Raw genomic sequence first — 24,712 nt, forward strand, 5'->3', positions numbered from 1 at the left:
GCTGCCAACAAAACAAAATTAGTGGATGTGTAGTTTTTTGACAAACCCTTGAACTATATTGTAGTTATGGAAAACAGGGATAATGTTTATGGCCATAACAAATTTAATAAAAAGTCATTATGTGCCCAGCTGCAAGATTCAGCTATAAAATTGCTTGAAGTAAAATTAATACTCTAAATGTGAAATGCATATTTAGAAAAAAACATTAAAATATATCATGAGAACATCTGTGAAAATGGACAGGACAGTAATTTATATGGGTTTTAAAGGGTAGAACCTTACAAAAATTCTAAAGTTTAAAAAAAAGTGCATAAAATTCTATAGTAATTAAAGGTGGTGTTCCAGTTACAAGAGCACATTAGAGTATCTTTTTTTGGAAAAGCAGAACCCTTAGAAGTCCTAAACATAAATATAATGGCCCTGAAGTTCCTGCAGTAAAATTTCTAGTTGTGTCATTCAGCAGTCACTCTGTAGAAACCTTTCAGATCAATGGAGAAAACCTAATTTGTTAGGCAATGGGTGCAAGTACCACTTAGGTTGCACTTGATCTATCTAGTTGCCCATCCTTGCCACAATCTGCAGTGTTCATCCATTGTGGGATCTTTTGAGGGGAAACCCACTCAAATCCAACCATGTTACACTTGATCCACTGGAGATGGAGCAACAGAGAGTGCAAAGGAGATTTACCAGGGTGCTGCCTGGATTAGAGAGCATATGAGGGAAGGTAGAGAAGTCCAGGGCTTTACTCTTTTGGAGCAAAGGAGGATGAGAGGCAACTTGATAGAGGTGTATATGATTATGAGAGCCATTGAGTGGACAGACAGAAATCTTTTTCCCATGGCAGTGATGGCCAATACTAAAGGATATCCATTCAAGGTGAGTGGATTAAACTTTAGGGAAGATGTTAAAGATAGATTTTTTACTTAGAGAGTGTTGGGTGCCTGGAACGCACTTCCAGGAATGGTGACAGAGGCTGACACAATGGGGGCACTTAAACGTCTCTTGTATATGCCCATGGATGTAAGTAAAGTTAGAGGGTTATGGGCTGTGTAAGAGGGAAGGATGAAGTTGATTGTTTATATTGGTTGGCAAAACATCATTATTCAAGGGGACCGTACTGTAATGTGCTGTTCTATGTTAAAATATTCAGTGACAAAAAATAAATGTTAAACATTAATAAATAATACTGAAAACCACATTGCTTAGTATATGCTCTAGTTATATCTCATACTGACTTTACATTAGTTTTTAGAAAGTAATCATCAAATGCATTAAAAAATGAATATGATCTCTTTTCTATTTTCATGATGCACACTACCCTTCACTACCCTTAATGGTACTTCATTTTATATCCTAAAGAGTTGAAACACTTATAACACTTCACAAAATATTTGCATTGCAGATTACTCAGTTATAGGAAGTCTCTCAAGTAAGTAGTTACAACTTGCTTTTTGTTCCTAGATTGATAACATTTGATCTGTGATTTCTTTTCCATTTCTGTCAGATTAGAAGCCAAACTTCCAAATGGAGTATAAATCATAAAAGCATGACCAATTGCATGGTAACTGGAGAAGGGCTTTTTGTTTCCCTCTGGAATGAACTCATATGTCTGTGTTTTAACTTTGGAAGCAATGCTGGCTCTTTTAAAATCCCTTGGAGTGCAAGAAGCATGTGACTTTTAGAATCATAATACTTTGATTACACATATTTATTCCAATTTACAGGGAAAAAAACACGGTTTTACATATTATCTTCAAAGAATGTTGGATCCTTTTGCTGTATTGATAAATATCTTTCCAAATAAGTTCACTATTATTTCAAAATGTTTTCATCAAAAAGACTTGCACCTTATTTTAAGGAGTTCTTGGAGTATATTCTACAGCAGAAATATTATACGTAGGTGGCAAATTTTAAACAGGATTGAACTAAGTTTGTCATTTTTTTTACTTCTATCTACCCCAGGCCCATTAACAAGAAATCATTTCTGCAGCATGTGGAAGAGCTCTGTGTTAACAACAACTTGAAATTTCAAGAAGAATTTGCGGTATGTCTCCCAACAGTTGTCACAACACACAAAGAATTTGGCAGCTTTGCATGTCACAATTCATGTCTAGTTTAGTGCATGTGAGACTGGTAAGAACACTAGCCTTGATAATCAATACCTAGTTACCAGATCTGATGTTTATTTAGTAATGTTACACTGATTTAGATTCTTCACTATATGTGGTGACCTAATCGGAGTCATTTACCAACCGTGTCAGTGTAGGCTTATCCCTACCAGACCACCCCATAATGACACTTTCCTTGCTAGGGTGTCATTCATTAGAGAAAGGTAGTTTATGGTTTTTAAATGTTCCGTTCTTCTGCAAAAGCATCAAGATATTTTCAACACATTGGACTGCTCCTCAGTGAAGCCTGCATTTGTAATCTAGTTTTAAAACATGAAATTCAATTCCTGGAGCAGTCTATAATTTTGGCAATGGAGAAATACAGGTCTCTCATGATCTTACTTGAAAAGGGATAGTGAGGCCAGAGAAGGAAATGTAATTGATAAAAGGAATTATATAAAAGAAATATACTTAGTCCAAAATTATAGTGTTAATATTTGTTTCATATTATTTGGGGATGACCATATATTACCCTGAGATTCATTTTTGTGTGGGCATTCACAGTAAGTACAAAAAACCAGAATAGGATCAATGAAAAACAACATGTGGCAGAGACAGACAAACAACCAATGTGCAAAAAACAACACTGTGCAAATACAAAACAAACAAAATAATAAAAAGTAAATAAGCAATAAGTATCGAGAACAAAAGATGAAGAATTCTTGAAGGCGACTTCATAGGTTGTGGGAACAGTTCAGTGGTGGAGTGAGTGAAGTTATCCCCTCTGGTTCAGGAGCCTGACGGTTGAGGGGTAATAACTGTTCCTGAACCTGGTGTTGTGAGACCTGAGGCTCCTGTACCTCCTTCCTGATGTCAGCAGCGAGAAGTGAACATGACCTGGATGTTGGGGGCCCTGTGACAGGACTCGTTGTAGATGTGCTCAGTGGTGGGGAGGTGTTTACCGTGATGGACTGGGCTGTATACACTATTGGCACAGTTTATTGTATTCTGCACTCTTGTTGTCTGCTCTAATGGTGTGTTCTTTCATTGATTCTATTATAGTTATTGAATTTATTGAATGTTCCCACCAGAAAACTAATCTCAGGTTTGTAATGGTGACATATTTGTATTTTGGTAGTAAATTTACTTTGCACTTTGACCGTTTTGTAAGATTTTCTATATAAGGGCATTGGTGTATCCACACCAGGCTTTGATGCAGCTAATCAATATACTCTCCACCTCTCATCTATAGAGGTTTGTTGAAGTTTTAGCTGATGTGCCGAATCTTTGCAGACATCTAAGAAAGTAGAGGTGCTGCTGTGATTTCTTTGTAATGGCACTTACATGCTGGACCCAGGACAGATCCTCTGAAATGATAACACTGAGGAATTTAAAGTTGTTGACCCCCTTCACCTCTGATCCCCTGATGAGGATTGGCTTCTGTAAAGAGAATGAGATTTGGTTTAAATCAGAGGAACATTGTCTGGAGAAAATAGTCCTTTGAATCCATGCTTTCTGGCTCATTTTGTTTCTAACTTCCAAAATGTATCCGTGTCAGACTTAAGTTTCTTTCATTTTGATGAAAAGAGTTATGTTGCTGCTGACACTCTTTCTGAACGAGGAGGCCCGGTTTACTTGAATTACTCTGCGCTTCTCCCACTATACAGACTTACTTTCCCCAGATGTTGAGAGTGGAATAAGGCAGCCAGTGCAAAAACTGAGGGATCTTGTGAAATGGATTGAGCTTCAATTGGTGCCTACCAGCACAGTGCTGAGTCCAAGGCTATGGAGTATCCTGGCTCCCTACGACAGCTTACTGCTGTGAAAAGTTTTGCTACTGACTTTAAATGTTTAATAACCGAATTCATTAAAATAAAATATTTCAAACACTTATCCACACTTAGCCATTTCCATGGTTTGATTACCCTGTTTAAATGAGGCCACCTGCAGTACCTGGCAGAAAGATGCTGTATGTAAAGAGCAGTCAACCCCTGATCTCAGCATCTCAGTGCTTTGCTTCTAGTCTGAAGAGTAAGACAAGCAAGTGCAGGAGTTAAGCTGCACTCGAATATGAACTCCAGTTTGGCTGAGCTCATGATGTCAAACATCTTGATCCAGTTCATTAAATAGAAAGCATCCTCAACGTAACGTGCATGTATCAATTCTTGGCTGCTTCATTACTAAAAATAAATTCAAATAGTCAACTTTTTTCTCTGTGTGTGGCACTTTTCTTTAGGAAAAATAATGACTCAGCGATCTCCAAAATGGCTAACTACTCAACTGGCAGCTTTGTATAACTGGTTCATTATAATACAGTAACTGATACAATATATTTATTGGGTGACTGTGCAGAATAGGCCCTTCCAGTCTTTTGAGCCACACCACCCAGCAATTCCCCTATTTAATCCCAGCCCAATCTTACAATGACCAATTGACCTACCAACCAGTCTTTGTACTGTGGGGAGGACACTGGAGCACCCAGAAGAAACCCATGTGGTCACAGGATGAACATACAAACTCCTTACAGGCAGCAGTGGGACTTTCATCAAATCGAATTTACATTAAAATTCACTTCCTTAATCTTTGGATTAGACTCTGCTGGGCTAGAACTTGCTGGGAAATGTAATGCATGACTATAGCCAGAGAAACTTACTGCCCTGATTCTCTGTGAATTCAGTTCAATGGGGTCTCCGCGTCCCTTGTGCTGGAGGCTGTCACTCTCAGTTCACCCCTGAGCTTCACCTTATCCATCTTTGGATAAGGCTGTGTTATGATTCTCAGAATATTTAGTTTGTTGATAACTATATCTTAACTATATTGTTGATGACCCCTTCTGTACTTTACTGATATTAGGAAACCATGCCCCACACTCTGGACTCATATTCATTTGCTATCCTACCTAATAAATTTAGGATCTCTACAATGGATTTGACAAATCTTTCTACTTTTAAACATTGTCCCATATGTTATAAGGTTTAATGGGGAATGCATTTAGCTTGAAAATAAATCTTTCATGCAGTATAATTATTCCAGATGTGCTAGAAGTTTATGAAGCACGAGCCAGCTTAAAGGGCTGGAAGGCCTAATCCTACTCCCATTTCTTATGCACCTTATTTATCAGACTCTGCTTTACAGGAACTCCCCAAGATAGGCCAAGAGCTCACATCATCTGATGCTGACTTGCCTTGGAACCGAACCAAAAATCGCTTTGCAAATATAAAACCGTGTAAGTTATGTAAAATAAACTGGTAAAGGATTTTGTATACGGTATTTTCAAAACAATTTTTAGAGTTTAATTTTGAACAGACTGACCATAAGTTATAAAGTATTTGTTTTAAACCAAACACTTGTAAGACTGGCTAACAATACTTTTTATTCACTCATGTTATAGATGAGTAAACCTTCATGCTAAATAATGTCAAGAAATGCATGATGATTGTTCATTGGAGAATTCTCTTATAAGAACACGGACCAATGTTCAGAAAAATATTTAGAAGTTATACTGGAGTAAATTCTTGCATAACATTAGTTAGAGTTGAAGCCAGAATAATCATAATTGTCACAACACATCCAGTAGAGTTATGCCAAAAATCAGTTCCATCTCCACTTTCACATGCTGTTTTCCAAATCAGATGTTTCCACATCTGGAAATGCTCACCAATTAGCTTGCAGTTGTTTTATCCAATCCCTCTATTTTAGCAAGTTGTTTTTAATTTCTTTCATACACATGGACCGCACACTATTCCTCAGTTAAGAGGTCTAGTGGGAAAGTTCCATACTTTCTGTTTCCCAGTCTGCTCTTAAAATAACCACTAGGAGGTGCACAGGAGCCACAAGAAATGACTCATTCTGGTCTTGTGTATGAAGCAGCTGATTTTTACTCATCACTTCGCAGTGGTCATACACTCTCATCAGTAGCTCACCATGTATGGAATCATCAGTTACAAACATATCACATCAAAATAAACAGCTGTTAAAATGTATGCCTAGAAACTGGATCAATTTCTCCGTTTTTTATATTCTTAATCATGCATAAAAGCCATTTGTACCAGTTTTGCATTGTTTCCTGTTGAAATCCTACCCATCAAGAAATTGGAGCACACATAATTCACTTGAGTATGCGTGTCATTTCCCCTCATTATTCGTTCCCACAATGGCATTGACAGCTTTTATCAGGCTCGTTGTGCAAACAAGCCCTGTGGCCCAACTCATCCATGCTGACTAATTTGCCTACTTCAGCCAGTCCCATTTGTCTGCATTTACCATCTACCTCTCTAAATGTTTGCTATCCATGTACCCATTGCAATTGTACCCACCAATGGCACTTTCTCAGTGATCTGACTCTGTCTCATTACTTCCTTCAGTTTGACAGAAATTAGATCGGAAGATCACACTGACACCAAAGTAAGGAGTAAGCCACATAACAGAACCTTAGTTGAATTGAAGGGTCCATTCTGGGCACTGGCTCTCACAGATTAATTTTTATTTGCTGAGTACTTCAGCACACACAGATGAGGGGGTGGGTGTACTGGACAGGATGGAAATAAGCTGCCGGAAGTTGTAAACTCAGCCATCTCCATCATGGGAACTAGCCTCCCCAGCATTCATGATATCTTCAAGAAGCGATTTTTCAAATAAGTGGCATCCATTGTTAAGGATTTCCATCACCCAGGACATGCCCTCTTCTCATTGCTACCATCAGGGAGGAGGTACAAGAGCCTGAAGGCACACACTCAACAATTCAGGAACAGCCTCTTCCTCTCTGCCATCCGATTTCTGAATGGATATTGAACCCATGAACACTACTTCACATTTTTTTTCTCTTTTTACACTACTTATTACTTCCTCAGAGTGACCAGGGACCACATTTGGCATCTGAGTGATTATGCACCCCGTAGTTTGGAGTTAAGACCATAAGCTACAGGAGCAGAATTAGGCCATTTGGCCCATCGAGTCTGCTCCGCCATTTCATCATGGCTGATCTATTTTCCTTCACAGCCCCAGAAAAGGCCATAAGATATAGAGTCAGATTTAGGCCAGTTGGAGATCTCTATGAAAGGACTGGAACACTATTTCTCCCATTTACTGCCATCACCATAACCCCATGGATGGAATCTGCTCTTCATTCAATAAGATCAAACCTGACCTAATACAGTAACATTGTGCTGTAGCTGAGGAGCTGACCTGCTTCTACTGAACAGCATGCAATTGAAGCAGCAATTTTTTCACATTCTACTGAATTTTTTAATGCAAGTGCACCATTTTAATGATCCCTATCAAATCTATACCCGTACACACTGGCACACCAGTTGAGCTAAAAGCATCAAAACAATATTTCTTGTGAAAACAAAAGTAAACCAGGAAAAATTAGCAGTGTCTTCCAAACATTTTTCTGCATTCTTCTGTCTGAAGGACAACAAATTAGTGTATTATTGGTACATTTTATTTTTGAGTGGAAAGAAAAAGTTTGAAAGGTTTCGGGAAATACTGGAAGTATTTGTTAAACTGAATATTATGTGATGAGAACATAAGGAGTAGAAATGTAGGAAAAGCTGGAAATACTTAGAAGGTAAGGCAAATCTACGGAGAGAGAAAAAGTAACATTTCAAAAGTTCAAAGTACATTTCTTATCAAAGTATGTACACAGAATACAACTCTGAGATTCATCCTTCCACGGGCAGCCACGAAACAGGAAACAGAAAAGTAATATTACTAATGATAAGCCCACTGAACCTGCTGCATCATCTAACAAGACCATAGCTGATATCAGACCTCATCCACTTTCTTGTCTGTGTCATTTCCCTTGATGGCCAAGCAACTATTAATCGATTTAACAGCACAGCCATCTTTGACAATGAATTTAACATAGGCAACGTTCTAAATGACGAAATTTCTCCTCATCTATTTCCAAATGAGGTAGATCCTTATCATGGACTCTGGCAAGATGCAGCCCAATGGCATCCATCTTGTTAATATTTCTAAAATAGCTATTTCTTATTCCTCACATTGTTTTAAGTCTTTTAGGTGTTACCCAACCTTAGTAATATGGTCTTTACAATACTGCTAATGTGTGATCTGTGTTGTAAATAATTACAGTTTATTTGGCTGGTAAACCATCAGAAAACAATATTTACCAATTTTGATTTTTCCAGATCTGTTTCTGCAAGGTATTTAGCACTGTAAAATCTGATTTCCATATCAATTACACAAACGTTAATCTACAGGTGCATGAAACATTATACCTAATAGCTTTCAAGATTTGTGATGTAACTGTTAATCCAAATTTAGCATTCCTTATTCATATGTCCTTCCCCCTTCCCAAGTGAAAAGTAACTAAGATAGGCAGAATCTGTTTGCTTGCATGCTAGTGATCCCTTGAAGAATAACAAAGCATTTTAAGGGGTGAATGATCTGCGGTAGATCAAAGATCAGAATGGTGTTTGTCATGGACTATGAATTAAGACTAAGATCTTATCAGTGCTAAAATTGGATCTGTGTCTCCGTCGTCAATGCTACTGCATTTTTAACTTAATAAAGGAGCAATGCCCTTATTATTTTAAGCATTAACTGTGTGCAAGATAGAGAACATACTGTTCCTTATCTAATGTAATTTAGGATTGCAAATTAAGTTATTTGAAACAGGTGTTCTGAGTTGATGTGCCCCATAAATAAAGACTAAATGATTTGAGAAAGATTATTAGCAAAATCATGGAACAAATATAAAGATTATTTTTTGACTTTTCTATAGATAATAACAACAGAGTGAAACTCATGCTCGAGCCTAGTGTACCAGGGTCTGATTTCATCAATGCTAGCTATGTGTCGGTAAGTTCAATTCTACCTGTATTTCATATTCTCATCAGCCAAGGTCCATTCTTTTGGGAAGTGGTGCCCACAGAGGAACATGCTAAACAAAATAGAGAAAGTGTTCCTATTCTTCCACTTTTTGAAAAATGTACCTGAGTTTCCTATCTCAGAACAACTGCCCAAATATCAAATTCTTTATTTTATCTGTATGTTGGTTTCTCTATTTAAATGCCATCGGTTTCACTCCCTTGTCTAAGCAACTTGATTGATTACTTGATCAATTACCTATTTCACCCAGGTTGATTAATTAATTGATTACCTATATTACTTGGGTATTATTTACTTGCATCAAATATTCATTTGCATCTGGGTATCATCTTAATATCCTTACCCCTTACAAAATCCTCTCTTTGGATGTTATTTAACTTACCACTTAGGGAATGGAGGTTACATCAATTAATTCTACCCAATTTTTCCACAGAATGTTTATCAATATCTGAAATAGTGAAGGTTACTTCATCATAAGACCATAAGACATAGGTACAGAGTTAGGTCATTTGACCCATCGCAGCTGCTCTACCATAATGATAGTGAATGTAATCATATTGTGAGACAAAGGATTTACACTGAGTAGGAAATGTCTAACAAAACCATAAATGCACTTAACACGCATTTGATTTAGTTTCCTTTAGAGAATAAAGTCAACCGGTGGTGTGGTGAAATGTGCACCGGACTTCAAAGTGAGTGGTCACAGGTTCGAATCTGCCGGGCTCCTGGCACACTTCCCATCTGTGGTGGGTTGAGCATTGAGCCTCCTAATAAAACAGACAAAATGCTAAAGAAGCAGCAAAGTTGCCACCCAGTGTGCCACAACAACAAAGAACTGCATTTGTAAAGCGACTATCCTCTCCTCAGCATGTCCTAAACATCACAGTCATCTACATGAACCTGATGAGCTGATTTTGTGCTGTATATTCTCTTATCAAATAGGTATATAAAGTATCAAATTTTCTCTTAGAAATGTCTCATAAACAGCATTGAGGTAAGTGAGTAGGTAATGTTTTTCCACGCAAACACGAGGAAATCTGCAGATGCTGGAAATTCGAGCAATGCACAGTTGTGGAACGCAGCAGGCCAGGCAGCATCTATAGGAAGAAGTACAGTCGACGTTTCGGGCCGAGACCCTTCGTCAGGACTAACTAAAAGAAGAGATAGTAAGAGATTTGAGAGGGGGAGGGGGAAATGCAAAATGATAGGAGAAGACGGGAGGGGGAGGGATGAAGCTAAGAGCTGGGAAGTTGATTGGCAAAAGGGCTACACAGTTGGAGAAGGGAGAGGATCATGGGACGGGAGGCCTAGGGAGAAAGAAAGGGGGAGGGGAGCACCAGAGGGAGATGGAGAACAGTCAAGGAGTGATAGTGAGAGGGGCAGAGAGAGAAAAAGGGGGAGGGACAATTAATAAATAAATAAATAGATAAGGGGTGGGGTAAGAAGGGGAAGGGGCATTAACAGAAGTTAGAGAAATCAATGTTCATGCCATCAGGTTGGAAGCTACCCAGACGGAATAGCAGGTGTTGTTCCTCCAACCTGAGTGTGGCTTCATCTTGACAGTGGAGGAGGCCTGGATTGACAGAATGGGAATGGGATGTGGAATTAAAATGTGTGGATTGTTTTCTCTGTCTGCCAGAGAAAGCAGGATCTCGCAGTGGCCATACATTTTAATTCCATGTCCCATTCCCATTCTGTCAATCCAGGTCTCCTCCACTGTCAAGATGAAGCCACACTCAGGTTGGAGGAACAACACCTGATATTCCCTCTGGGTAGCCTCCAACCTGATGGCATGAACATTGGTTTCTCTAACGTCCATTAATGCCCCTCCTCCCCTTCTTACCCCATCCCTTATTTACTTATTTATTCCCCCCTTCTCTTTTTTCCTCTCTCTGCCCCTCTCACTATCACTCCTTGACTGTTCTCCATCTCCCTCTGGTGCTCCCCTCCCCCTTTCTTTCTCCCTAGGCCTCCCGTCCCATGATCCTCTCCCTTCTCCAGCTGTGTATCCCTTTTGCCAAACAACTTTACAGTTCTTAGCTTAATCCCACCCCCTCCTGTCTTCTCCTATCATTTCATATCTCCACCTACCCCTCCCACTTTCAAATCTCTTACTATATTTTCTTTCAGTTAGTCCTGACGAAGGGTCTCGGCCCGAAACGTCGACTGTACTTCTTCCTATAGATGCTGCCTGGCCTGCTGCATTCCAGCAGCATTTTGTGTGTGTTGCAATGTTTTTCCATGTTGTTTGCCAGAACTGTGGGAGAAGTCCACTGCTTTACTTTAGGTAGCACCCTTACTTCTTTCATGTCCGTCGGATATGGTGTCATGACCGTGCAGAGCAGTACTAGAAAGCAACCCACGTTTCGGGCTGAGACCCTTTGTAGGCTTCTCTCTATAGATGCTGCCTGGCCTGCTGTGTTCCACCAGCATTTTGTGTGTGTTGCTTGAATTTCCGGCATCTGCAGATTTCCTCGTGTTTGCTCTTAAGAGTACTAGAAAGCATAGTTTTACATATTTCACCCACTGCAGTGAGATTTCAATCAATGACTTCCATTCCCAAGTGTCCTACTAAAACACAATAAAACAGCATAATGACTCCCTTTGGGAAAGTACCTTTCCTGTTCCTGTAAACAATCTGCTGGTAAAATGCAATAGGACCACGTAATGGTACTGTACTTGCTGTCCTCCAGTCACCTGCGTCTCATCGCTAGCCAGTGAAGAATTAAGATTTACAAATATCTCAAACAGTTTAAAAGTAGTTGTTATATTTTAATGTGTTTGATTTACTTTTTAATTTTATTTTATAGGGTTACCTCTGTCCAAATGAATTCATTGCTACACAAGGTCCCTTACCAGGAACAGTCGCAGACTTTTGGAGGATGATTTGGGAGACAAGATCAAAATCCATTGTTATGTTAACTCACTGTTTTGAAAAGGGCAGAGTAAGTCACTATTGGAAGATGTCATTTTGTCTCGTTCATTATCTGAAACTATTTATCCCTGCAGGTAAATTAATCTGAAATTTGCAAGATTTAACACATCTATAATTGGTTAGTGAACATTTACATAATATTGAATGCAAAATTAGTGGTATTTAGATCATATTTGAACTTATTAAAAATGCAGTCATGCCTTATTTGTATTTACCCATGCCTCTACCACTGCCCCACTGCAGATTTTTGGATTATTTCCAGCAGGCCAGCAAATAAATGTAACTCTGTGTCTGCACCACAAGTGGGTCAGTCTTCTGTTGGAAATTGAAATCCTTTCTTAACCAGATAAATGTCTTGTCTCTTCCCTATCTCCCAAATTCCATTCCTGAGTTTGAAGAAGGGTCTCAGCCCAAAACATTGGCTGTTTATTAATTTCCAGAGATGGTGCCTCACCTGCTGAGTTCCTCTACCATTGTGTGTGTGTGTGTGTGTGTGTGTGTGTGTGTGTGTGTGTGTGTGTGTGTGTGTGTGTGTGTGTGTGTGTGTGTGTGTGTGTGTGTGTGTGTGCGCGGCGCGCGCACGCGCGCGCTGTTTTGGATTTCCAGCATCTTCAGACTTTCTTGCGTTTAAGAATTCCTGAGTCCGTTTTCTGACAAGGCCAATACTACAAATATACGCAAACACATTTCTGTGGACTGGTCTTCTGATCTGCCCACACCACCTCCTGGCTTTCTATTTCATGGACTCATAGAAGTTGCAGGACAAGGGACCAATCTATATATTTTATCCAGGTTAGCCCAAAAAGGGCTGTCCTATCTAATTACAATTCTTGACTCTCAGAGGAGCTCTCATTATGTTATGTTACATTAATGTACATTGAAATATATTTAAAATATAATGAGGATATCTGGCCTCAGCATTATGTTCAGGGACCTGTCATCCTTTGCATGAAATGAAGTTTCCTTGGCAGCTATCTTTCCATTCTTCTACCAATTACCTTATATCACTGCCTTCATGTGATTGATCTCCATGCTAAAGGAAATGGGTTCTCCATAATTTTATTTATAAACTTATATAAATCTATGCATTTTTAAAAATGCTCCAAATTTGCCCAATGAGTGAAGCCAATATTTTTTACCATGATAGGGCACAATAGCCCCTAAGCATACACTGGATCCTGCAGAGCCGAGAGATGTGGAATCTCCCCATTCTGCCTTGGAGTTTTCGCAAGAGGTGGGCACAAGCCCGGGTTCTCAGGAGGCCAACCAAGGACTTATAGCATAGGCCCATAACTACAAGGATACCTAGGGAATTTTGAACAATTCAGTGGCTAGTGCTGATCAAATGGTTCAAATTGCATTGTATACAATATTTTACCATGGTAACTAAACCTACTGAATTCCACAACAATACATAATCAGTGTATATTTTTACTCAGATACGGTGCCACCAGTATTGGCCAGAGGACAACAAGCCAGTTACTGTATTTGGAGATATTGTGATCACTAAACTAGCAGAAAACATTCAGGCAGATTGGACCATCCGAGAACTGAAAATTGAGAAGGTACTTCACTGGTTTTATGTGAAATTTTTGATAGTGAAATAACCTTGTAAGACAGAGATTGTCATAATGGACTTTTAGATCAGGGGTTCCCAGTCATTCTTTATGCCATGGAGTCTTACCATTAATGGGGGTCTGTGAACCTCGGGTTGGGAACCTGTTTTAGATTGTTATTCCTTTGAACCATATAGTAAATAAGTGGAAATACTGGAACATTTTTCATTAAAAAATTGAAGCTCAGTGTAAGTGGCTTTTAGTAGAATCTGCCCATGAAATTCAAATAGACATTAATAGAACCAAAGCAAACCCTTCTTAGGATCCCAAATGATCAAACCTCCACTAATATTGCAAACAACCCCTTTATTTAATTTGTTCTTGTATTTTCATTGCACTTTTGAAAAAGAATAACAAAGAATACACCAGGAAAGCACAAAATCCTTTTGCATTTACAAGTTAACCTACTCGATCTCAGCTACAAGCATTTGATTAGAAATTTATTTCCAGTCATTGGTGCTAAACACACTCTTTCTTGGTGCTCTCTTTCTAGTCAGCTTCCAGAGCTCAGTTATTAAGTTCCTTCGTTATAAAACTTACTTAAAAATTCATTTGGTATCCTTAATGTTACTGGAGATACATATTGCCCTTGAGTGTTTTCATGATCTTAATGTTATTTTGCTTCAATACCTATTTGACAGTATGGTGATTTTATGATGGTGACTCATTTCAACTTTACGTCTTGGCCTGAGCATGGTGTCCCAGAGACCAGTGCAGCTCTGATCCATTTTGCAAAGCTAATTCGAGCAAACAGAGCCAATGATAATACTCCTATCATTGTCCACTGCAGGTAAGTCATTGTTTAACAGATTTATTTATAATGCATTATAATACTGCTGGATGTTCTATAAATAAAGACATATTTCTTTATCCATCTATGCTTTATTGCCATTGTGTATATTTCACATAAAATTATAAACCATTGCCTGAATATTTTGTTCCAGTGATATCTATGAACTGTGAAATTAGAAGTCAGTGCTGTTAGAATATTGCAAACTAAGGCAGCAAAAACCACCCAACTGAATTTTGTGTCCTGAAGAAGGGTGTCAGCCAGAAACGGCAACTATTTGTTCATTTCTCCAGATCCTGCCTGATCTGCTGAGTTCCAATGTTTTGTGTGTGTTGCATTGGATTTCCAGTATCTACAGACTTTCTCAAGTTTACCAATGAATTTTCCCTCTGCTTTCCTTGCCCCATTTCAGCTTTATCATGGAGAGTTAGAAACGGATGTATCAGTGTGTCATTAGACAAACATGTGAAACTAAGTGAATGAGTGGACGAATGTTGTACAGAGCTGACCAAGACTTGTTTTTCTCTATTTCTACACATCAGTGCTGGCGTAGGGAGGACAGGTGTTTTTATTGCACTCGATCATCTGATACAACATGTGAAGCACCATGACTTTGTGGATATCTTTGGATTTGTGGCAGATTTACGAAGTGAACGAATGTGCATGGTTCAGAACTTGGTAAGAATGTAGAAAATGTAATATTTGGGCTCTGCGTTCTTGTTGATAACTGACAGATCAATGTTTCTGTTTCATTTTAATTTTGTTGAAATTCAAGTTGTCACAGCATGTTAATTGTATTGACATTGCCTATAGATTCTTAATGTAACTCAGCAGTACTGCTTTGTAGGGTGACCTTCTGTGTTGCATGCTCTCATGCATCAGGATAAATTCTGTAATGTTGATATTGGATTTGGGTCCAGTGAAAAATTTGCAAATAGCTGCTTTGAGTCAATTTGTCTCATCAGCAAAAAGATATAGTGGAAATACTGTATTCCAACTTGAAAGTACCCGTAAAATGAAATTGAAGGGCCTAGTCTACAGTCCAGCACAAGTGCAATAAAACAAATGATCATAAATGAATGAAGTCACGATTCAACACTATTTGAAAAGAACCACTTAAAAATGTCAGTCTGGGTTTGTTATAATTGTTAGTTGCAGTTTCAGTACAGTTCTTTGTATCTTAATAAATGAATACATTTCTTGAATTGCACTGCAGAATACATTTTAAGAAATAATAGATGCGTGTTTCTTTGAAGCAGTGCATGTACTTATGTACAGGATGACAAAGATGATTAACTGAGCAACACACACAAAATGCTGGAGGAACCCAGCAGACCAGGCAGCATCTATAGAAAAGGGTAATCCTGAAACGTCGACTAGTCCGTTCCATAGATGCTGCCTGGCCTGCTGAGTTCCTCCAGCATTTTGTGTGTGTTGCTTGGATTTCCAGAATCCGCCGATTTTCTCTTGAACGTAATTAACTAATCGATTTAGTCTATATCAAACTCCTACACAGCCTTAATTTGACAACTTTCCAAGGGTTTAGAGTTTTCTTAAATCCAAAGGATTATATGGATGGCTTTTCACTCCACTGTTCTATTATTGGTTTCCTCCAGGTGCTCCAGTTTCCTTCCACAGTCCAAAGACGTTCAGTTGGTAGGTTAATTGATCATTGTAAACTGTCCCGTGGTTAGGCTAGGATTGAATTGCATGTTGCTGCGTAGCACTGCATCTATATTCCGCACTGGGTATTGATCAATCAATCAATAAATATGAGGACAAAAATGGTCATTCAGTTACAGTTTGTATTTTTGCATCATTTCACCAACTGCTTCAATCTTATTTTTATCGATAAAAAGTGTTTTCTGCCCTTGGTAGCAACTTGAGACAAAATCCAACAGCGATCCACTAGGTAGATTTTGAAACACAGAAGGTATTTCCCCTTTAAGCATCTCATTCTATATGATTTGTTTTACTGTGTGTTGTATGTATTGTGGCAGCATAAAGATAAATACTGAACAAGCAAACTTCAAAAATAATTCCACCCTCACTACAGTCAAATGTCATGGACTTGTTTCCATGAGCTTTCGCATATGACAGCTTTTAATTTCAGCTCCTCCTAACAGATGTTGGTAAGCTCCATGGATTTTTTCATATCTAAGAGGCTAAAAGAAATATGAAAAAAGATCACAGGTGATGATGACATTACACCAACCTGAAAGCTGCATAATTCCTTGATACTGTTTAAAGATTGAAAACAACGTTAGCCGGCAGTTGACCATGTTTTTAATCTCTCATTAAAAGTTTCCCCAATCAATGATCTCACTTTAAGGACGCTTTAACTTGTTACCTCATGTTCTCATTATTTATTACTATTTATTTATATTTGCACTTCCACAGTTTGTTGTCTTCTGCACTCTAGATTATCTTTCATTGATCCTGTTATAGGTACTATTGTATAGATTTGCTGAGTATGCCTGCAAGAAGTGAATCTCAGTGTTGTAGATGGTGACATATATGTACTTTGATAATAAATTTACTTTGAACAACTGATTCTCAAGTATTCAGCTTTAATTATGAGTGTTATATTGACAGTTTAATTGACATTGATGATTAATATTCTTTAGTCATTGTTACCATTGCACAGCATGTTATAAAGAAAAGAGATCAAGAAATCCTTTGCTCAATATTCTCTGTTGAAATTAAGAATATCTATACATACTGAATTTATTAAAGAATTTATGTGGTGCCAAATAATTTCTATTGATAAATTATTTCTTTTCAATTTCTAATATTAGTTGTATTTTGTTTGAATTTTTCATTTTTAATATCTGAACATCTAATTGAATGCAGGCTCAATATATGTTCTTACATCAGTGTGCTTTGGATCTGATGAATAACAAAGGAAACAGTCGTTCACTGTGGTTCGTAAATTATGCTGCTTTACAAAAGATGGACTCTCTAGATACAATGGAAGGTAATAGGACAGATTTTTGCAATAAATTTCATTATCTGTAAATGTGACTATCATGGAAAAGGACACTTTTTGTCACATTTCTGGCGTTAAACAATGATAGAATCTAATATATTGAAACATAATGAAGATCAGCCTATATTTAAACCGCACTCGTACCAGTTTAAGCAGATATTAAATATTTAATACCGTTTTAAACTGCTATTTAAAGTAATAAAGGAATGCAGCACACATGTAGTAAGTGATTTTTTCCCTAACTTTGTAATATGTAACAGCAAATTGTACATATTTATAATTATTATGCAGCAGGGAAGTTCTAGGAAGCTTCTAAGTAGGTGACATGTTCGGCACAACATTGTGGGCCGAGGGTCTGTAATGTGCTGTAGATTTCTATGTTCTATAATGACTCCATGAAACTCAGTTTCCTGCTTCTCACTCTGTAAAATTAATTTCTACAATCAAAATACTAGCTTATAGTACAGTCTTTGCAGAGCTGATGTAAAGTGGTGCTTTCTGATGCTTAATATTAGGAGGCTTCTGGTGGTTAAGTACTTGAGGAATATTACTGAGTTCCTAATCATCAAAACAGAGTTAAAGTCACAGTCCTCACCGTGGCTGACAAGTGAAGTCAGTGCCAAAGTAAAAGCGAATGAGAGGGCATACAAGGAAGCCAAAGCTAGTGGGAAGATAGAGGATTGGGAAGTTTTTAAAAACTTGCAGTACTAAACTAAGAAGGTCATTAGGAAGTAAAAGATTAATTATGAAAGGAAGCTGGCGACTAGTATCAAAGAAGATACTAAAAGCTTTTTAAAATATATAAAGGGTAAAAGAGAGCTGGGGATAGATATAGGACCAACAGAAAATGATGCTGGAGATATTTGTAATGAGAGACGCGGAGATGTCAGAGGAACTGAATGCATATTTTGTATCAGTCTTAACAATGGAAGACATCTGCAGTATACTGGACGGTTAAGAGCGTCAGGGAAGTGAAGTTTGTGCAGTGAAAATTACGACTGAGAAGGTGCTCGGTAAGCTTAAAGGTCTGAGGGTGGATAAATCTCCTGGACCTGATGGAATGCACCCTCGGGTTCTGAAGGAAGTAGCTGGAGAGATTGCGGAGGCATTCACAATGATCTTCCAAGAATTGATAGATTCTGGCATTGTACCAGGTGACTGGAAAATTGTGAATGTTGCTCTGCTATTTAAGAAGGGCAGCAGAAAGGAAACTATAGACCTGTTAGCCTGACATCAGTGGTTGGGAAGTTGTTGGAATTGATCGTTAGGGATAAGATTATAGAGTACCTGGAGGCACATGACAAGATAGGCCAGCATGGTTTCCTGAAAGGAAAATCCTGCCTGACTAACCTACTGCAATTTTTTGAGGAAATTACAAGCAGGGTAAACAGAGGAGATGCGGTGGATGTGCTGTACTTGGATTTTCAGAAGGCCTTTGACAAGGTGCCGCATATGAGGCTGCTTAGCAAGATAAGAGCGCATGGAATTACAGGGGAGTTACTAGCACGGGTGGAGCATTGGCTGATCGGCAGAAAACAGCGAGTGGGAATAAAAGGATCCTATTCTGGCTGGATGCTGGTTACCAGTGGAGTTCCACAGGGGTTGTTGTTGGGACTGCTGCTTTATATGATGTATGTCAATGACTTGGACTATGGGAATTAATGGATTTGCGGCTAAATTTGCCGATGATACAAAGATAGGTGGAGGAGCGGGTAGTGTTGAGGAAACAGAGACTTAGGTAGCTGAGGGGGATGGGCAAAGAAGTGGCAAATGAAATACAATGTTGGAAAGTGTATGGTCATGCACTTTGGTGGAAGAAATAAACGGGCAGACTATTATTTAATGGGGAGAGAATTCAAAATACAGAGATGGAAAGGGACTTGGGAGTCCTTGTGCAGGATACTCAAAAGGTTAATATCCAGGTTGAGTCGGTTGTGAAGAAGGCGAATGCAATGTTGGCATTCATTTCTAGAGGTATAGAATATAAGAGCAGGGATATGATGTTGAGGCTCTATAAGGCACTCGTGAGATCACACTTGGAGTATTGTGTGCAGTTTTGGGCTCCTTATTTTAGAAAGGGTATACTGACATTGGAGAGGGTTCAAAGAAGATTCACGAGAATGATTCCAGGAATGAAAGTGTTACTGTATGAGGAATGTCTGGCAGCTCTTGGGCTATATTCCCTGGAGTTCAGGAGAATGAAGGGCGATCTCAGAGAAACATTCCGAATGTTAAAAGGCCTGAACAGATTAGATTTGGCAAAGTTATTTCCTATGGTAGGGGAGTCTAGGACAAGAGGGCACAACTTCAGGGTTGAAGGACATCCATTTAGAACAGAAATGCAGAGAAATTGATTTAGTCAGAGGATGGTACTGTAAATCTGTGAAATTTGTTGCCATGAGTGGCTGTGGAGGCTAAGTCATTGGATGCATTTAAGGCAGAGGTAGATAGGTTCTTGATTAGCCAGGGCATCAAAGAGTAAGGGATGAAGGCAGGGGAGTGGGGATGACTGGAAGAATTGGATCAGCCATGATTGAATGGCAGAGTAGACTCAATGGGCCGAATGGCCTACTTCTGCTCCTATATCTAATTAAATGGACTGGAAATCCAATAGTACAAGTCTCTTCAACTGCAGAACACCTAATCTTGCCATTTGTAATAAAACCAGCAGGAGTGAATTCAGACCACCCCCTCCTCACTCCTTTCCAGGTGAAGAAGGAAAACCTGAAAAAATAGAAAACATCAGAAAATAGAACTTTATTTTCTATGGATTTTAGGTCCAAAAATCACATTGGTTTACTAAAATCAGTGTGCTCATTTTCTCCACTTCTTTGCTGAATGGAAAATAATAAGTGAGGATACTTACAAAAAACAAGCTTTTCAGTTGAGATTATTTTTACAACCATATACTATAGTTAATGTGTCATATATTAAACGTATCCTTTAATCATTAATTGTAATTGTCAATTAATAAATGAGCCTGTGAGACTCAAAAGCCACAAGTGACACAGGTTCAATCAGTTGTGCTGAGTTGTTCTTGCATGACAAAAAAGGTTTTATTATAAAAGTAAGGGTGTGAGTGTGTTGCTCTGCAGTTATGACCCCAGCTAGTCCTAACTAACTTAATACTCACCCTCAAAGAGCCAACCAACTTTACACAGTAGTATTATGATGTGATTACTTTATAAAAGTCATGCACAATTTTAACGTTGTTTCTGACAATGTCCAAGTTAGGAGGTTAGCCAAATCAAGGAACCAGGGCCAAGGAAGTTTTTTAAAAAATCAAGATGTTTAAAAATTCTGTGTAAATTTACACATACTACGAATGTGAAGATATCTTAGCTATCATTTGCCTGTGTACGTCCCACACCCTCAGTTATGGACTCTGTGATGACTTCTCGGTCCTATCAACAATCACCCACAATTCTGATCCCAACTTAGTGTCACACCCCTTCAAATGTCTTGAAGTACGAATTGGCTGAGGCCACATACGAGGCCAGTGGGTGAAGATGCCCTAGGCCTCTTACTCTGAATAAGAAATCCTTGCTTGTTTTGACCTTTACAAACCTATATAGAAACACTTTCCTTAGAGCAGGAGTTCCCAACATTTTTATGCCATGGACTTCTACCATTCTTCGAGGCACCTGTGGACCCCAGACTGGGAAACCCTCCCCTAGAGTTTAAGGTGCGAAATTCCTTTGTTATTGACCACAAAATGCAGAGTTAGTTATTAAGAATGAGTGGCTCTAATATGGATTAAAATTACTATACTATTCATCTTGTTAATTTCTTTTAGGTGACGTGGAATTGGAATGGGAGGAAACAACCATGTAGTTCTCAGACCTGCTAAAGAGTATTAAAAAGCTTTTATTAAACTTGCTCTGAAAAAATTAGCACGAGAGCTTCTACAAGTAAGGGCCAAAATTAATCTGTAAATAGGCAATGTTAAATTACAAGCATGATAATCACCAGTGTCTTTATTAAATGCTGCATTACACTTTTGTATTTGGCTTGGATGGATAATAAGTTCTTTGTATTTATTTTCCTCACTTAATATATCACATTGCTACATTTTTATTTCATTGTACTGCTTACTTAGTAGCTTTGCAATCTTTAATGTAAAGTGAGCCAAATACAATGTAAATGTAAAATTTTCATGACATAATCTTGTTTAGGAGCACGTATGTTAAGATAGAAGTGTGCTTTTGTTGTGAAAGTAATGTGGTCCTGAAGTAAATATATATTTAAAGTGTGCAGATTTGAAAAGTTTTATTATTCTATGATCTCTACTTCTGATCCAATGCTTTGCAGCAAAATGTTGGCTGCTGGAGTCGGTTGTTGAGCTCAGTCTTCACAGGCAGAACAGTCTGTGATCCTGAACAGCTGAACACTCACCCTTCTGACACCACAGAGATTAATCTCTTACTGCAGTTCAGACAGTAGCTCTTCAGGGACACTCCGCTGTTTACACTCACTGCTCCGCGCCAGCTCAAAGTTATCAGATTGGGCCTTGTTCTCATCCTGATGAAGTTCCATTCTTTAGTTCCAGGGAGTCTTGTTACTGTACTAGACATCGAAAAGAGGAGGAAACGGATCCATTTCACAATTCTTCTGCACTGTCAAACAAGTTTATCACAACATAATTATAAACTACATGACTGACCAAAAAAGTTTACTAAGTGAACACTGCAAGCAGTTCCTTATCACTTTCATCTGGAAAGTGCCCATACTATTCTCACAAATTTACTGGAGTTCTTGGAGGATGAATTGAGCATGGTGGATAGAGGGGGCCAAGTGGGTGTTGTACACACAGATTTCCAGAAGGTGTTTTAAAAGGTGCTGCATAAAATACTATCTATAAAGATAAGGGTGCATGGAGCTGAGGGTGGTGTATAAGCATGGTTAGAGTATTTGATGACCAATAAAAGACAAAGTTGGGATAAAGTAACACGCTCAACATGCTAGAGGAACTCAGCAGGTCGGACAGCATCTGTGGAAACGAACAGTCAATGTTTCGGGCCGAGACCCTTCGTCAGGACTGAAGAGGGAGGAGGCAGGGGCCCTATAGATAAGGTGGGGGGAGGGTGGGAAGGAGAAGGCTGGTAGGTGCCAGGTGAAAAATCAGTAAGGGGAAAGATCAAGGGGTGGGGGAGGGGAAGCAGGGAGGGGATAGGGAGGAAAGGTGAAGAAGGAATGTAAGGGGAAAGCACTATGGGTGGTAGAAGAAGACAGAATCATGAGGGAGGTGATAGGCAGCTGGAGGAGGCAGAGTGAAACTGGGATGGGGGAAGGGAGGGGGGAGGGAATTACTGGAAGTTGGAGAGTTGGGATAAATGGGTGTTGCTCTTGTTGGCAGCCAGTGGTGAGCAGAGTGCTGCAGGGTTGGTATTGGGCCTGCTACTGTTCACGATATACATTAGCGATTCAGAAGAGGGGACTAAGTGTAGTGTTTCTGTTTGCTGGTGACACTATATTGAGTAGAAAAGGAAATTGTGCAGAAGATATGGAGAATCTACAGAGAGATATGGATAGGTTAAGTGAGTGGGCAGGGGTCTTGTAGATGGAGTACAATATTGATAAATGTGAGATTATCCACTTGATAAGGAAAAATTGTGTATCAGCATATTATTTAATGATGAAAAATTGCAACATACTGTTGTGCAGAGGGACTTGGGAGAGCTTGTACATGAATCGCTAAAGCTTGGTTGAAGGTGCAACCGAGAAGATAAATAGAAAGTTGGCGTTTGTTATAGAAGGGCTGAATGTAAGAGCAGTAAGGTTATGCTGCAATTATACACAGTCTTGGTGAGACTGCACCTGGAGCACTGCATACAGTCTTGGTCTCTACTTGATAAAATAGATAATTGACTTTGGAGGCTGTGCAGTGGATGTTCACCAGGTAGATTCCAGAGATGAAGAGAGATTGAAATGCCTGGGCTATACTTGATGGAATTCAAAAGAATGAGAGGGGATCTTATGGAAACAGAAAATTATGAAAAAGGATAGACAAGATAAAGGCAAGGAAGTTGAGACAAGAACTTGAACACATAGCCTCGAGATTTGAGGGAGTAGATTTAGGATGGAGAGGAAGAAGAACTGTCTTTGCCAGAGAGCAGTGAATCTGTGGAACTTTCTGCCCTGGGAAGCAGTAGATGTGTAAGAGACAGTTAGGTAAATTTTGTAAAGTAGGGGAATTAAGAGCTATGGAGGCGAGACAGATCACGGATGATCTTATTGATGGCTTGACTGGCCAGATAACCTACTCCTGCTCCTACCTGTTACGTTTTTATGGTTCTTGAACACATTGTATCTGTAGTGAAACAACATCGGCTAGAAATTGCTCAATAAGTGTTTCCAGGCTTTGAAGAAACAGTGTAGAGGACCTAGGCCAGTTTGGATTGAGGCTGCCAAGGACCTACATCCAATTATTTGTGCATGGTATAAACAAGAATGCTGCATTTGGAGGTGCAGTAGGATATGCAAAGACATGGGAGGTTTGGGGAACAGGAGACAATAGGGAGTTGGGAATGCCATTGATGAAAAAATTGTATGGCAAGGAGCATTGATCAGGAAAGGGAGATCATGGTGGGAACAGGCAGCATGTGTGTGAGATTGTATGAAATAAATTGTGTGATGGCTGCAATGAGAAGATTAGGCAGTAAGACAAGGTTATTGCCCAGGCATGTGGTAGGGCGAGTATGGGTGCATAGATCATGAAGGTAAGATTAGAGAAACCTAAGGAGGGATATGGAGAGAAGGTTGGGGAAGATAAAAGTGTTAGATTGCAGCAAAGATATGGTGGATGGGGTGCTGTCAGGGGGAAGATCAGTTAGGGATGATGAGGGAAGAGATCCAAAGAGCTATAGCTGACATTAAAATGACAGTGGGGAAGAGTAAAGCCCGGTCATGGGTGTAGAATGGATGATATTACAATTAAAGGGGACGTAGCTGAAGGAAGAATGTCCAGTCCAGAAGAATATTCACAATTGGATTCACCAGATGCAGTCTAGGTAGGGACAGCTCCTTTAAATATTATAGGAGCAGGTCTTGTTCAGCTCAAAATGAGACCCATTAGTGACTGAGCATTACACTATCATTAAACTGCATGCACAGAGGATAGCTGGCATTGATTAAATGTTGATCGCACTGCATAGAGAACTGACGAACTATTTACAAATGTGTGTTGGCGTGAATATTTCATTATGAATGATCCAATAGAATGGTGTATTACAATATTACACCATACAATATCTAAGCCAGTTTTTTAAACTTAGAATTTATACAACAGTTTAGGACTACTTCATAGTGTACTCTGTTCTGAAATAGATTTTGGACTCTAATGAATGACCACACCAGGCACTGCCATAGAGCAGTGTTTAATTTAAAGGCCTATTGTACTTATGCTCTCATACCTTATGA

The 24,712-nt window shown here is 39.0% G+C and overlaps 1 protein-coding gene across 1 annotated transcript in view; it reads left to right on the plus strand.

The window, feature by feature from the left end:
* Positions 1-21,547, plus strand: part of ptprq (protein tyrosine phosphatase receptor type Q) — a 167,236-nt gene extending 145,689 nt beyond the window's left edge. The window contains exons 52-61 of the mRNA XM_073059606.1: positions 1,403-1,429; positions 1,963-2,044; positions 5,244-5,334; positions 8,857-8,933; positions 11,774-11,908; positions 13,338-13,463; positions 14,156-14,304; positions 14,847-14,982; positions 17,158-17,281; positions 21,090-21,547. Of these exons, the coding sequence (XP_072915707.1) occupies positions 1,403-1,429; positions 1,963-2,044; positions 5,244-5,334; positions 8,857-8,933; positions 11,774-11,908; positions 13,338-13,463; positions 14,156-14,304; positions 14,847-14,982; positions 17,158-17,281; positions 21,090-21,127 (985 nt within the window). The 3' untranslated portion in view covers positions 21,128-21,547. The remainder of the gene's footprint in view (positions 1-1,402; positions 1,430-1,962; positions 2,045-5,243; positions 5,335-8,856; positions 8,934-11,773; positions 11,909-13,337; positions 13,464-14,155; positions 14,305-14,846; positions 14,983-17,157; positions 17,282-21,089) is intronic.
* The last annotated feature ends 3,165 nt before the right edge of the window (positions 21,548-24,712 follow it).

Source organism: Hemitrygon akajei, chromosome 10 (assembly GCF_048418815.1).
Source record: "Hemitrygon akajei chromosome 10, sHemAka1.3, whole genome shotgun sequence".
NCBI classification, from domain to species: Eukaryota; Metazoa; Chordata; class Chondrichthyes; order Myliobatiformes; family Dasyatidae; genus Hemitrygon; species Hemitrygon akajei.